The sequence below is a fragment of the Leptinotarsa decemlineata genome, unplaced genomic scaffold, assembly GCF_025532065.1.
Source record: "Leptinotarsa decemlineata unplaced genomic scaffold, Ldec_3_MD MMD2_tig00000232_RagTag_RagTag, whole genome shotgun sequence".
NCBI lineage: Eukaryota > Metazoa > Arthropoda > Insecta > Coleoptera > Chrysomelidae > Leptinotarsa > Leptinotarsa decemlineata.
The window spans coordinates 232,904-249,298 of NW_027412546.1; the positions used below are offsets into that span (position 1 = coordinate 232,904).

A 16,395-nucleotide genomic window follows, 5' to 3' on the forward strand; every position below is an offset into this window, starting at 1 on the left:
TTTTTTTCGGAGTTTGTTAAAAATTTGATCCAAAATATTCGTGGCAGAAACTTCTAATGCAATTGACATAATATAAGCAAGAGGGGAAAACTCAGACGCAAGAGTATGAGACAAAACTATACGAAAATAGTAAATGCGAATACCGTTAATTTCTAATGCGTTCAAGTCCATTATCTTTGGAAACGACTTATTATATGCATATCAAGTTTGAGTGCAGATGTGACGCTCTTGTGAAATGTTTATATGTGTGGTAGTTTTAGAAGACCAATCATAAGAAAAGTTGCAAAATGATGCTATAAAACTCGAGGATGACAAAGATGATTATATTTTGTTTTAGGAAAACTACAAAATGTTTCTTTTTCTTTTTAGAATGACCATTTTTGTAGTATTACAATATCACTTTGATATATCAATAAGATGTCCTGGTGACGTACTTTTGTGACTACGTGGGGAAAACAAATTGTGATATCAGTGACAATTTACAATTTGATGTAAAATAAATAAGTACTTTATGGTATCAAAGAAGCATCTACTTGTAATATTGTCGCAATATGCTCATTGTGACATCAATATCCACCTCTTACGTGTATATTCCTTCGATATATAATTGTTCTTGAATTGATTGAAATTGGAATCCAAATAATTCACTCATTTACAGAGAGTACACAGCTTGCAAATTCTAAACATTTTCACCATTTCATAACAATTCATCCCAATAGATAAATCGATCAATTAAATAAAAATTGTTCAATTTGAATTAATGCGTTTCATTGGGTTTTTCATTGGTAAAACTAGTGCATATTCAGTGTAGATATCTAGTACACATTATGTATATTTCTATTAACATTTCATCAAGAAACGAAGAAGAAAGACGTACTGTATGTATATCAGTTTTACTAATAGGCTGTCTCTAGACGTTTTTGAGTTGACAGAAAACAAAAATGTGTGATGGATCCAAAATTATGTGATTCCAATTACTGTAGGCTGTGCGCCGAAGAAAACAAAAATGGAATGCCATTATTTTCAGAAAACGAAAATACAAACAGTTTAGTACTGCTAGTTAATAAATATTTACCAGTCAGGGTAAGTTTGTAAAATAATTCAGTCATGAACTTGAGCAGCTTTGTAGTTTGGATCTAACTAGGTGGGAAATTCAAATAGAAAAATTTCAGGTGGAAAACGATTCCAAGTTTCCAAAAACCATTTGTCCGGGATGTCACATACAGTTGGAAGCTACGAAAATTTTCATGGACCTCATCATAAGTGGTCAGTCGAAACTGAGGAGTTTGTACCAATGCCAGCAAGAAAAGCTGCTGAAAGAAGCCAGGCAAAAGCAGCAGCTCGAGGAAGCATTGCATAGCGTGAACCCGAATAGCACAGTCGAAACTTACACGATCCACACAGACGAGACGGGAGACAAGTATTTGATTCAAAGTATGGCGAAATGTAACGTTATTCAGACCTTCCCTTCTCAGTAGCTATTGCTTCATTAAAAACAATTTTTAAGTATGTCCTAATGAATAAAGAATGTAAAGAAAATACAAGTGGACTCCTAAAAATCAATGAAAATTCTAGGAACAACTATTGTAATTCTTCAAATATTTCAGTTACAAATGGGAGAGCCTCAAATAACGGCATTCGCTAGGTGAAAAATTTCAACAAATCTCTCTCAGTCTGAGCTAAATTAAACAGTATTGGTATAAAATCTGCCATGAGAATTACTCTCAAAGTGATCAAGTTTCGGTAGAAAACACCTGTTTGCAACTAGTCTGGCAGTATATTTTGATAATTTGAATTCACACAATACCTCACAAGCTTTTTGAGTATCGACACTTGAAGTTGAAACTAAACGGCAATTCATACCCAAATCGTAAGTAGCTAGTTAGAATTCACGTCGGCATACATTTTTTTCAACCATAAACTATGAATATTCTTATTGAAAATCAAGAATTCAATTTTGATGATCTGTGACATACAAAACTGTGTTGTCGAGTAGGCAGATTGAGATCCTTGCAGAAACCAGCGACGAGACCTGGGGAGCAGGCAGGATAAGACCCTGTTGTCAAGTCACACAACCTTTGCAGTGTGTCACTAGCTGATGAGTAGGCGGAAAATGGCTTCAAAGTCTAAGCCTGAACGTTGAACTACAAAAAACACAAGATAGGGTTCAACCCGGAATTTAAATTATCATATTTTCTGATTATTGAAGTTCAAGTTGAGTCGTGTCTGGTGTTTTAGTTGTTTGACGTTTCGGCTTTCAAGCCATTTTTAAGAAGCTATGACCATACTGAGTTTCATTCTGCCTACTCCACAGGTAGTGACACACTGTAAGAAGTTTGTGACTTGACGCTGAGGTCTCAATCTGTCTACGCCCAAGCGTCAACACTTGTGACAACGGTGTATCACAAGGAAGAGTCTTGAAACCTCTATTATTTCTTTTATGTATTGATGATATAGTGGTGAATGTTCAAATCACTTATTTACTGATGATAGACTTATATTTCCCAGGTTCATACTATGAATATTCGTTGAAAGTTAATGTAAAGAAACCTAAATTCATGTTGATGGAAAATGAGCGAGAGTACAAAAGCTTTATGGGAAGTCAGGCTACACACTTGAATATCTAGATGTCTTTGTACACTGGAAGTAGAATTTCAAAGAGGATGCAAACTATATTATGAAAAAAGTAACTACCAAAAATTGAAACTTTTTTGCTTTGCAGTATATTCAAAGGGACCTCTATTCCCCCCAGAACATGAGTTATCTTTAAAAGCTGATGGTTTGGAGAGGCCAAAACGAAAGAGGGGTAGACCACCCAAGCAAATTGTTGAACAAAATAATGCAGATGAGAAACAAGATGAAAAAGACGAGGGGGACGTTGAAACAGCACAAGAAGAGGAAGATATCGGAGAGGATGGTCGAAAAAAAAGAAAAATCAAGGCTCCTTCTAGGTTTGCTGGAGAAGTCCAAGTACGTTACATAACCATTCATATTAGTTCTCAACTCAAATAATTGAAGTGGATAACTTAATGTCCAGAGAAGTATCAGTAACATCAGGTGTTCCTCAAGGGTTCCAATTAGGTCCTCTACCTCTATCAAAATCACTTTTTACATTCATGCCATAAATCTTCAAATAGACTTGGGAACATTGCAAAATTGTCGATTTGATAATTTTTTTTCAGGGTAAGGAATTGGAGAAAATTCTCAAAGAAGAGGGTGTATTGGACGATGAAAATTTCACCGATGGAACTGATTTAGATCCGTCGGTTGAGGAAACTGTTATAGGACGGACTGAAAATGGTTCTGGCAAGGACCTGGGTGAACCAATTTTCATCCATCGCCCAAAAAATAGGTCTAGATTTGGTAGGCTTACAAATTTATTTTTCATGCAGAGCAGAAGTTATTTTTCTTCAACACATCGAAATGTTTTCAGGTATTATAAAGAAAGGAAAGAAAAAGTATAGGTGCAACATTTGTAGGAAAGAATTTTTCCATCCTGGACGTTGCGAATTTCATAAGAAATCTCACAATATTTATCACCTGTGCCAGTCTGGAATTGGGTGTGATTTTGAAAATAAGGACAGATCAGAAGTCGAAAAACACCAGATTGAAACTGGACACAGTGGAATATCAGTAGTCGACAAAAAGGATTCCATTGTGAGTATAATAGGATTATGATTACACTACAGATAATTTTTTTGTACTCAGGTTGATAGAGAGAGAGAGATATGTTTAATGTCATAAGAAGTACATTTTGTCAACCAACAGTTTCCTTATAAAATATAATGTATAACTAGTTAATATTAATGAATTATTAAGTACCATATTCTTCACCTAGCCATCTAGTACTCCCTGCATGTGTTGTTGTATTGTGTCTAGTGTTACTTGCCTAGATAGATAGATAGATATCCTTCGTTAATTCTTCGTAATAAAAAACCTTTTCAGGTGTAGAAACATGTCAATTACAGTAAACATTACTGAAATAGTAAAAAAAATCATGAGGCAATATCATTAATATTGGTTAAGAATATAAATGGCCACAGATGTATAAATAACAAGGTTATCACAGTCAATATACTTATAGTCTGGTTCACATGTACTCGATTTAGCTCTTTTTGGTGACATTTTTCAGCCCTGTCCAAAAATTATGACCAAGGTGTCATTCGATTCGTATTTTTGCCTAGAAAGTTTAAGGAAAGGTTCGAAAACGCGCCGATAAAAATTACAAAAGTTATAAACAATTAAGTGAAAAAAAATGGGGCTTTAGTTTTTTCTTAATATCTCAAAATTTTGGAAATTTGAATAAAGATTTGAAAAGATCAATGAATTTGCGTAAAAAAAGTCCCGATTCCCGAAACTGTATCTCGATTATTTATAATTTTTACAGAGCCCTGAAAATAGAGCCAAAAGCGAGTAGTCTCGCTTCCGCGCGCCTTTCGTCACTCTGACATAAAAATAATAAAAATTATTTATACATATTAAATGTAAATATTAAGGAATGAAAAAATTCATGTAATGTTAGGATACATCAATAAACAATAATCCGCAGTCAAAAAAATTTTGATCCCAATTTTAACGTTAATTATAAATTTGTTGATTCATAACTTTTTCTGAATTGAAAGTTAATATAAAAATCCATATAATTATTAAACTAAAACCCTGACATTTTTTTCCTTTGATGAAGTTATCCTTAATAGGCAAAAAAATAGATTACCGTTGCCATGATAAAAAAATTGTAATTTCCTGTTTTTTTATTAACAATTGAAAATAATAATTTTATAAAAAATATTTATATTTTTTATAAAACTTTTAATATTGTGATATTAAAAAAAACAGTTACTTTTATTGTAGAACAAAGTATTGAAAAAAAAAATTAAAAAAAATAATTTGTTTATATCAATTTTTTTTTAAATAAACAATTGAAAAAAGAATTTAAAAAAAAGTTTTTCCAAAACCTTAAAGAACAATAGAATTTATGATTAAAAAAACGGTTCCTTAATTTTAATATTTAGGTTCAAAAACGATTGTTAATTAACAAACGCATTTTTTAGCAAAGAAATTTTTTTAAGAAACCATTTTTTTTTTCTAAAAATCATGATTTTTTTCAATTAATATAATGCAAAAAAATAATTTTCGAATTGCTTGTAAACAATGTATTTGTTTATAATAAATTTATTAACAATAGCTGTAAAAAATTGAAAAAATATATAATTAGTTTTTAGCCATGAGACATTGAAACAATAAAAAATAAAAAAAAATGTGTCCACTAGATGGAGTGACATTTTGTGATGTTCGCTTCAACTTCGGAAGAGGAATGAAATACTCTGAAAGTATTTCGATTTTCAATTGTGGAATATCATTGACTTTAGGTAGATGATGGTCACTATCTTGCACTGATGAGTGGCTAATAAGCCCGAAACCGGTCTACAAGTGTGCCCGTTCCAAAATTGAGGGTAGACTCTTACAGTTGTATTGCAAATTGCATATGCAGGAAATTTTCTGTGAAGATTCCTGCACTGACGCCTGTCGGATATAATCCAACGCCCTTCGTGTTATTAGCCAGGGGAGTAGTTGTTTTCTGATAGGCGTCAGTCCATTAAACCTACTGTATAGGTATATCGAGACTGGCTTGAACGTTTGAAGTTCCATTTGCTTTAGATTTGTTTACTGCCAGTCTTCAAGCATAGTCCACTGACTAATAAGATCGTTTCTATAACTTTAATAAATAGCCCCATTGAGCTGTTCAATCAATCATAGTTCTACAATTTTTAAATTTTTTGTAAGCTTCATCCCTATACCTTGCTGCAACAAAAACTTCATGATCATACCAAGGCAATTGGCTTTTATATTGTTTGTATGATTTTAATGGACTAATAATATTGACTTGTTCACTTATGTTCTTAACAATGTTAGCATATATTGTATCGGTATCATTCAAGTTCAAGTTCCAGTTGCAATTCATTAATTTTTCATCTAAAAGAAGAAGTTTTGTTTCACTAAAATCCCTATATAATTTCAAAGTGCTAGATTTCTGCAGCTGACATGATTTGATTGTAACAGTGATGATATTATGATCTGTAGTCTTAGGAATTTCATGGACTGAACATTAGTTTAAGGTTGAAGAGCTCAAGATATAATCAATCAATGTACTACTATTATTAGTAACTCTTGTTGGTTCATGGATCAGTTGTTAATGGGGAAACAAGCTTTAAATGTTTCGCCCTCAACTGCGATGAGCATATTCAGCGATAGTTGACAGTAAGCTCCTAGCTTTGTTGATTGGTATCCTAGGCAGCCAGTAGTAACCTGTAGTTTGCTAAGCTACTACAAGAGTACTAGGATTTTCAAGAATACGTTCAATAAAAAAATTATCAAAGCTTTCAGCTTTATCTTGGTCTAACATCACTCACTATTATTGGGTTTAATAAGTGTCTCCAAAAATTTCCACATTTTCTTTGGATCATAACTATTCCAATAAAGATTTCATCAATTCTTTCAGATTTTTTGTGTTGTTATGAAAATCAAATCCTACACCTCTTAAAAAATCACCCGTTTTATGAAGGAAACGTCTATGATTCATCGCATTTTGTTTCAACAGTTTTTCAACGAGAGAGAACTAGAAAACCAACTGATTTGTTTTTATATAGGGCGGCATCATCCGAATCCCTGAACTGCCCGAAAACGTCAACACCACTCCCCCGGCTCAACCCGATCCGCCTTACGAATGCCCGGAATGTCGAAAGACCTTTTTGAACAAGCAGAACCTCGATACTCACAGCCGCACCGTCCACTCGAACGAGAGACCGTTCGAGTGCAAGAAGTGCGGCAAGCGGTTCGCGTACATCAACAGCTTGAAGGGGCACCTCGCCAAGCATAACAGAGAGGACCCCAGTCGGCCGTCCGTCGAGTTTCCCTGCGACTCGTGCCCGAAGATCTTCCAACACCCGAGCAGCCTACTCTATCACCAGGAGACGGAGCACAGCGACGGAAGGCGGTTTGTGTGCACGACGTGCGACAAGGTTTGTGATCTGTCTTTTTATTTATGCATATTCTCCACCCCTATAATCATATAAACACACGAATGTTACCTCAAACAATCCTATCATTTCTTTGAAACATTTTTCACTAATTGAAATCTGCAATTCTCACAACAAACTAAAACCACAAGCGGGGATGATAACATAAAAGTGAGGGAATGATTTATAAATCACAGATACTTCAATCAAATATTGGAATACCGCAAGGTAGCATTCTCGGACCGATTCTATTTATAATCTTTACCAATGACTTATGCTCAATGAATACCAGAAATGATCAGTTCATAACAAGCTATGCTGATGATACAAATATATTGATTGGCGGTGAAAATTTCCCAAAAATCATAGAAAATACTGAAAATCTCTTTAAAAAAACAAAAGAATGGTTTGATAGCAACAAATTAATTCTTAACGAATCAAAAACCCACACAGTATTGTTTCGCTCAAGACAGTTGCAGTTGGAATGTCCACCGACAATCAAAATAGCTACAAAAGAGAGAAAAATAACATCAAAATCAAAGTTTCTTGGTTTATATATCAATGAATTTCTGACCTGGTCAGAACATATAGAAGATCTATGTATGAAACTCAATAGGGTGCTTTATGCTATAAGATCTCTCAACAAATATCTCCACCCAAACTCAATGAAAATAATATATCATTCCAGCTTCGAATCGGTGGCAAAGTACGGAATTTTGTTTTGGGGATGTAGTCATGATGTTCAAAAAATTTTTGTAATACAAAAAAGAACCTTACGGGTTATGTTAAACATGGCCTACATAGCATCATGTAGAGGGTGTTTTCGGAGGGTGTTTGGCATATATATATATGAATGCTTAATATATTTTTTCAAAAATAAAGATACCTTTTTGACCTATAATATTTCACACGGGCATGAAACAAGAACGAGAAATATCATGTATCCATTACACAGACTCTCTATAACAGAAAGTAGTCCTCACTACATGTGTATAAAATTTTTCAATAAACTGCCAGATCGAATAAAATCAATCAATGGCATCAGCAAATTCAAGAAAGAAATTAAAAAAATTATTATAGAAAATGAACCATATAATACTGGTGAATATTTTAATTGTAATTTTCCCACCTGATAGGCAACTCTATATGTCTTCAATATATGTTTATGAATATTTTTGCAACATATTTCATATCTACTTTATTATTTAATTTTTTTTTAGATTTTATATATACAAATGTTTAATGTTTTTCACTGTGACGCCTTTTCATTCTATGTCTTCATTACTGCTTCAGCTGTATTAGTCTGCATTTTTTGAAATAAAGTATATTATTATTATTATACCTAGCTTTTTCGTGAAAGATTGTGCACACCTCCTAGCCATATTATTATAGTCAATCTTCAATCCAGCACTGAGTACAGGATGCTTTCCTAACAAATGGAAAATATCAAAAATTTGCCCAATTTTCAAAGCTGGTACCATAAACAATATCCAAAACTACCGACCTATAACCTTGTTATCAAACTTTGCAAAGGCTTTTGAGATGTGCTGCTTGTACAACAGAATCTTACCTGATGTTGAGAATTTAATTTCAAACAATCAACACGGTTTCTTAAGCAAAAGATCAACAATAACTAACTTAATGTGCTTCACTCAATCAGTAAGTAATGCACTTAATAATAACCTACAAGTAGATACTGTCTACACAGATTTCTCGAAGGCGTTTGACAAGTTGGATCATAACATTCTTATCAATGAACTTCACCAATATGGATTCGACTCCCAACTCTTGAACCTTTTCCGCTCATACTTAACTGAACGTATCCTATTTGTAGATTATAGGGGTGACAAGTCGTTCCAATTTATTGCAACCAGTGGTGCTCCTCAAGGAAGCAATTTAGCACCTCTTTTATTCTCACTCTTCATTAACGACATAGGAAATACTCTCTCTAGCAATTTCTTACTCTTTGCAGATGATTTGAAAATCTTTCTGCCCATTACATCACAGGACTGCTTAATCTTACAAAGAAACCTTGACTTTTTGTACAACTGGTGTACCGAAAATAATCTTCCCCTCAATACAAACAAATGTAAATACTCAAAATACACCCTTAAACATAATGTTATTTCTCATGAATACTGCATAAATAACACACCTCCTCAAATAAGCACTCATCAAAGGGATCTTGGTGTCACATTTGACGCTAAATTAAGTTTCTCCATCCACTATGACACAATAACATGCTCAGCCAAACGGATGCTAGGGCTCATTTATCGTAACTGTAAGAACTTTCGTAGCAGAGACAGTTTTTTTAACTCTTTTCAATGCATACATCAAATCTCGGCTGGAATATGCCTCCTTTATATGGTCACCCATATACAATGTCCACATAAACAAAATTCAGTCTATACAAAGAGGCTTCATGAAATATATTACTTACAAGCTAGAAGGAGTTTACCCTGAACAAGGCATCGACAACAGAATACTACTGAATAAATTCAATTTATTATCCCTTCAAAACCGAAGAACCTACTACTCTATAATTTTCATTTATAAACTAGTGAATACTCTGATTGACTGTCCCGAACTACTCTCCCACTTCAACTTTAATGTTTCACGAATTAATTCTAGAAATGAACTGACTTTTTATCTACCAAATTCTAGAACAAACATATTACTCAAGTCACCAGTTGTTGCAATGAGCAAACTTTATAATCAACTCTGTGAGAATCTCGACATTCATTATGAACCTATTGGTCAAGTTAAGAACCACGTTAAGAAACTTTTACACTCTAGTCAAAATACATGAGCCCAAATTGAAAGTTATTCTACCATGTGAGCTTATTACTACTACTGTATTACTGCTGAATTATGTTTTCTTTTTGTAATACACCTGAACTATGTTTTTACTTGTTAGTTCTATATCTGACTTAAGGTTTTTTTTTTTCAATTAGTCTCCTAGCTTGCAACACACAAGTGTTCCACCTAATTTTTTGCTTAACTCTCCTAAATGTTTACTTTATTTTATTTTTTGTTTACTCGCTTCAGGTTTTTTTTTTTTAGTTTTTTTTTTTAGTTTGTTGATCACCAAAGGGTCAGTTCATAATGTTGGGTAATTATTTTTTTGGAGACTCTTTCGAATTTCACTGGAACGACCTTGATTTACGTCATATCAGCAAGGTGGCTTTGGAAATGCCTTTTAGGTTCGACCTTGAACACCTTCAACTTAACTGCCAACTTATTTTGGGTGGTTTGGGATACACTAACTTTATTTAACATACTTTTATATCATGATAATACCTCCTCTTATGAAGAAGTCATCTGTGGGATCGACAGAGAATCAGCGGCGGCTCGTCAGAGGAGGCAAGGGAGGCTTAGCCTCCCCATAAAATTTGAGGCTATTCATCGCAATAAATTGAAAGATATTGACAAGTAATTATAATTTTTTTCTCTAAAAATGCTTGAGTATCATTACTTTACCATTAATTTTTAATATAAATACATGATATGCCCGAAAAAACACTATCGCTCACTACGTAGTACGTACCACACTGTATCCTGCATCAACAAAACTCAAACGCACCGCCCATGAACGAATAACGAATAAACCATCAACCCGAATACGTTACAAGGGAGCCAAGCCTCCGACCGTTTTATAAAACACAAGCTCCGCGAGACTGATTCAACCAGCGACATACGTCCCGATTTGTAATTTTAGTTGCAGAAATTATAGCGTTAGAGGAGGCTAGCCTCCAGTTGGTCTCCGTTAGTGTACGACTGCGTTTGTTTTATATTCAATTATCCGGAAGGGATGCCGTGACGGACCGGGACTGAAAAATATTTCGGTAAATCGTTTTAGTGTTTCTTGATAATATTTGTTATTTGTGTATAAAACAGGCAGTATTGTATTATAGCAGTGCTTTTTTGTAATATTTTCAATGTGTTTTCAAAGGGTTTTCTTTCAATTTCACGGTGTTTTCAGGTTTTCACTTTTCCGTAAGTTTTTTTTTCCATTTACGGATAAGTTGGACGAAATAAAAAATCTGACGATAGTCGATTGGTTGCTGACAAATAATTTTAAGTCTTTATGTTATGATAATAAATTTCACATTATTAAAACTCTGGGAAGACCTCAACCAAATTTGATTTCAATTAAATCGTCAGATAAAATCGACAAAATCGAGGATTTAATATTAGTTGGTACGATAAATGCGATTGGTTAACCGGTTTCATTAAACGAGAAAAACTTTTTTGTTGGCCCTGTGTTTTATTTTCCGTACAAACCAAATACCAAACGTGGTCTAAAATAAGATACTCCGATTTAAAAAATTTAGCTCGTTCTACAGAAAGACATTTTAAATCTAAGGAGCATATATTTTCGTCTTGTAAATTAAAATTGTTTAGCAAACAAAATATAGCAACAGCTATATCATCTTTGTTAAGAACGAAGGTTATGATTACTTTCAGTTTCTTTTTTTATTTTTTTCCATCCTATCCAAAATTACAAAATACACCTTTCAATTCACCTTTCAAAATGCGGGACCCTCGCAGACTATATTGAACTTGAATGACCGCCGATTAAATGTAGTTTGCGGGTGCCTTGTGAATTCACCTAAACAAACCAGATTGAACCTTCCTTTCTACCACATTCTCCGTTTCCTTTCCTGGCAAGACACGACTCTCCCCTCCCCGTTAGTTTTTGCTGGACAATAAAATTTACTTTTAGAACTGTTTTTATAAGCATAATTAAGTACTTGTGCTCATTAAATATTTGTAGTAATTTTTAACATTGTTATATTAGAAGAGAAAAGTATTATTGACTGAGAAGAGTTCATTTATATTAAATAACTCAAAGACAACCCATTTTCCTTGTTTTTGTTTTTTTAATGGTCAGTTTTATTCGTATAATTTTCGGCAATACACAATTTTTGTTTGCATTTATGCAAATATTACGTATTTTGCTTTAAATAGGTGTGGTACCCCAAAAATTTTCGCGCCTCCGGCGGGCTTTTCTGTGTTTAAATAGTCTTTATGACTTTAACCTCCCCTGTTCTCCAATGCACGAGCCGTTACTGCAGAGAACTTATTCCTCGAATATCGAAGATAAACAAGGTTCTCCTAGACGATCAGTTGCAAAGTCGAGCTTCGACGTTGACTACCGAAGAGACTCATTTTCTGTCCTCCACTGCTGCTCTCGCTAAAGATCAGCTTATGAAAAACTAGACCCCACACATAACGTATCACAAATGCGTTGCTGGACAAGCTTGAGTGGGGTCGCTGACATCTCCCGCTATAAAAACGCCATCTATGAGACTGACACCAATTCAGACCTCAAATATCAAGGCGGTCAGCTGCAAAGCCCAGCTTTGTTTTCAGCTTGTCGCCTTGCAGTTAAAAACCTACGTATCACTAACCAAGTTAGCATCACCAGAAGGTGACTAAAACTGTATAAGCCATCAACTAAAGTTGGAAAAGTGTTTTCAATATTGTTTGAATTCAAAACTTTGACTCATCATTGTATCAATTATATTTTATTTGATTCCATCTACTTGTCTGAAATTCAATTTTAATCTCTCAAATTGCATATTTCTCTTTGTTTATGTCAACATGTCGTATAAGTTGTTAACGTTGGTAAATTCACTCCAAAGGGCTTCAAGCACCGCCAGCTGCTGCAGCGTCACCAGCTCGTTCACTCTGACGAGCGGCCGTTCGCTTGCGACAAGTGCGGAGTCACCTTCAAGACGCAAGCGAACCTGACCAATCACGAGACGCTGCACACGGGTGAGAAAAGGTTCTGCTGCGGCGAATGCGGCCAGAAATTCGCGCATCGCACATCGCTAAGTCTGCACCAGCGGTGGCACGAAGGTCGCAAGCCGTTCGTGTGCGAGTTCTGCAACAAGGCGTTCTCGCAGAAGGGTAATCTCTTGGAGCACCGTAGGATCCATACGGGCGAGAAGCCGTTCAACTGCGACCGTTGTGGAAAGTCGTTCACGACGTCGTCGCAGTTTAACATTCACCTCAAGCGACATACAGGTGAGTTTGGAATATTTATTAAGGTAACTTGTTATTCAAAATTGAAGCTGATTTGTGGTTTCGGGCTTTTAGGCAGTCTCTTGGATTTTTTTCTTGAGATTTCGCTGGCGCTAGCGGCTGGCATCTTCAGAGGTCTGTGTTATCGAAGTGTACCTCTTACCTTGGAAGCGATGACATAGACTTCTGAAGACACCAGCCAAACGTACCGATGAAACGCCAGACAGAAATCCAATAGACGATGGCTCAAAAACGGTTTCTTTTGCATTTCCTTATGATCATATCATTAAACAACTGTGCTGTAATACTAGCGTACCTAGCTTTTTCATAACCGAAGATAGGTGAAATATGAATTATTCACGTTTAGTTTCAACCTAAGTTTGCAAAAGTGACTTTTCATTTTGTTGCAAAATATGATGGGCGACTGCTGATTTTTCAGGTCTTCCATATTTTAAGTGTGCTATGTGTTCCTTGTATCTTACTTTAATAGATCTTTTTGTCTGTCCATAATATTTTGCATCGCAGTCCTTACATTCAATTTCGTAAATTCCAGACTTTTCCGAATTCTCGACTTTGTCTTTTGGACTTCCCAAAAGGCCCTGTAGTGTATGACTTGTTTTGAAAACTACTAATAACGATGCTAATTTTTGCAGGCGAGAAACCATGGAAGTGCGAATATTGCGAGAAGAGCTTCCTCCACAAGGACACGTTTTCGGCGCACGTGCGCCGCCACCTCGACCAGCGGCCGTTCGCCTGCGCGAAGTGCCCGCGAACCTTCATCGAGCAATGGGCTCTGAAGCGACACGAACGTATGCACACGGGGGCGCGTCCCTACAAGTGCGACCACTGTGACAAGACGTTCTCCGACAGTTCGAACAAGAACAAGCACATGCGCTCCCACAAGTTCGCCGAGAACGTCAAGTATGTGTTCGCGCCCGCCAACGACGTCGAAGAAGGCGACGACTTGCAAGTGACGCAGCTCGTCGATCGGCAGGGGTGCCCGATCAGCATCACGACGAAGTTCGGCGAGACGGTGCCCGTCGTGTCTTTGGGCGACGACAAGGAAACTTTTCAGGGGCTGCTGCCGGACGGAACGTTGGTACCGTTCGAGATTGCTAGCCTGGACGGAAACGAGGACGATGAGGTGAGTATCGTTTTGTTTCTTTGCCACATCGACGGTGAACTGTTGAAGCTGAAAGGCAGTAATATTTTTATACAAGTTTACGAACATATTTTTCTAATTGATTCGGCCGTTGGTTTATGTTTATAGTTTATGTAATAACGAACTTATATGTCATAATTCGAGATAGAAATATTATTGATCAAGTAATTCTGAATAGAAAACCTTAATTGAAGGTGCATGAAAATGCGGTAATCTTTATGTGATTCCTGTAATCTAACCTTATTCTCTGTCTATTTCAGGACGTCGAAATCAATGTGCTCGACTCTCCCAGTCAAGAACCTGTTATATTGAGTACTGATAGCATTATACAAGTGAATGAGGATACATTAGATTCTAATTTGGAATTACTGACTGACGATAACAGACAAGAAATATGTCTGGTTACTTATGCAATAAACGAGAATGGCGAAGTTACTCAGGAACTAACTGTGGATCCCCGACTACTTCAAAATTAGTTTTATATACCATTGAACCATTACATTATAGTAAACAATACATTTTTATATTTATTGAATTTTAAATGTGTAAAATATATTGAATTACATACATTTTAGATTATGTAACTTATATCTAGTTAAATATATAAGATTTGGTATCAATTGCGTTTCTTTTAATTACGAGAATTTTCCGGCGGCGTGTTTTGCGGCGGCTGACATTTGACACTTACCATTTGATTATTCTCAAGATGTACTTGCCAAATTCAGGGAATAATGAAGAAAATTATATTTTGTACTAAAAAAAATAAGAAAAATCTCGTTAGCAGAACGCTAACAAAATGCTTAAACAAAGTTCGTGATTTTGTTGATTTGCCACAGCAGATTTATGGGTCCACCCTATTTTTGTATCGCAAAAATTCAATAGATTACAAAATGACAATAAATTTCTCGAAGTTTTGTATCCGTTTGCAATTACATTTGTTGAAGTGTTCTCTACAAATACACACATATTTGTGTATTCATACATTCAAAAAACATACTTTAACTCTTTGAGGGGCTCTGGTTCATAAAGTGTACCCAGAAAATATTGCATTTAATGGGGCGCTGGTCCAGAATACTTACCACCTATTCCCAATACTTGTAGTTGTCGGGCCTTGGTTCAAATCTAGAACCAGTGTGTATTATATAGTTTATCAACTGTACAGTTTACCGCTCGTTCACTTTCTGCCGCTATTTTCAATAATACGCGTCATTTTAGGTTATGATCACTGAAGCGTATCGTGAATTGTGTTCTCTTCTTATAAAACCCCTACAAAAGTAAGTAGAACAATGGGATATTTTTGTGAATTGTTACTGATGTTTTTGATGCTGTCTGTAGACTATGCTGTTCACGGAATCATTCGAGTTTATCCATCCATCGTTGAAAAATTTTGTGAAATGTTGCGGTACCTTATTTGTACCACCGCCCCTCAACAATGATTTTCTTCTTTCCAGCGTTTCGTAATGGAATCCTTACCATTCAAACTTCAGGGTATGACTTATGAAGAATTCATGCAGGAAATTGACAATATTGATGCCGAAAATATACCTTCAGATCCTGAATCAATAGTGGAACAAACCGAAGATGAATTCGAAAATATCGACATCAATATCGATACTATACAGCCTGATAGTGATTCAGTTCCAGAAGATAATTTGCCTCTTTCATTGATACAACAGCGGCTGTACATGACGTCGAATACACGTGACTGGTCTAGGAAGATCCGGAAATCCTCAATGCGGAGACTGGAGTAAGAGATTTTGTGAAAAATATGGACTCTCCTACACCTGGAAAACTTTTTTAACTATTTTTCACCGACGATCTCATAGAGTATATAGTCTTCCAAACTAATTTATACTGCCGTCAAACCTCCATGAGACCTAAAACTACGGACAAATCAGAAATGAAAGTTTTTTTTTGCCATAAACTTATTGATGGGCATAGAGCTATAGAGATCATTGGAGTAGCTCCCCAGATCTGAATGACCCATATATCAGTTCACTGGTGCCAGTGAAGCGATTTAGCTTGATCCTTTCAAACCTACATTTGAATGATAATATAATTATGCCCAAGAAAGGGGAGCCAGGCTATGACAAACTTTATAATTTACGGCCCGTTCTGAACGAAATATCTAAAAATTTCATGGACTGCATGGCTCCTTCTAGGGAGTTGGCCATCGATGAATCGATG

At 35.5% G+C, this 16,395-nt stretch overlaps 1 protein-coding gene across 2 annotated transcripts; it reads left to right on the forward strand.

The window, feature by feature from the left end:
- The first annotated feature begins 899 nt into the window (after nt 1–899).
- On the forward strand, nt 900–14,828 carry Meics (Meiotic central spindle). Of its 2 annotated transcripts, none has more exons than XM_074173354.1 (9): nt 900–1,083; nt 1,173–1,434; nt 2,723–2,970; nt 3,183–3,363; nt 3,434–3,657; nt 6,648–7,019; nt 12,665–13,049; nt 13,700–14,190; nt 14,469–14,828. In XM_074173354.1, the coding sequence occupies exons 1-9, from the start codon at nt 949–951 to the stop codon at nt 14,682–14,684; spliced, it is 2,514 nt and encodes an 837-aa protein (XP_074029455.1). In that variant the 5' UTR covers nt 900–948; the 3' UTR covers nt 14,685–14,828. The 2 variants fall into 2 exon arrangements, with proteins under 2 accessions (XP_074029455.1, XP_074029456.1); XM_074173355.1 differs by having other exon boundaries at nt 944–1,083; nt 1,162–1,434.
- The last annotated feature ends 1,567 nt before the right edge of the window (nt 14,829–16,395 follow it).

Bases quoted from the DNA above. Each gene is read 5' to 3' on its own strand.
- Meics (XM_074173354.1), top strand. From the start codon at position 949: ATGGATCCAAAATTATGTGATTCCAATTACTGTAGGCTGTGCGCCGAA. The intron at 1,084-1,172 runs GTAAGTTTGTAA...GAAAAATTTCAG, and splicing joins ATAAATATTTACCAGTCAGG to GTGGAAAACGATTCCAAGTT. The intron at 3,364-3,433 runs GTAGGCTTACAA...AAATGTTTTCAG, and splicing joins AAAAAATAGGTCTAGATTTG to GTATTATAAAGAAAGGAAAG.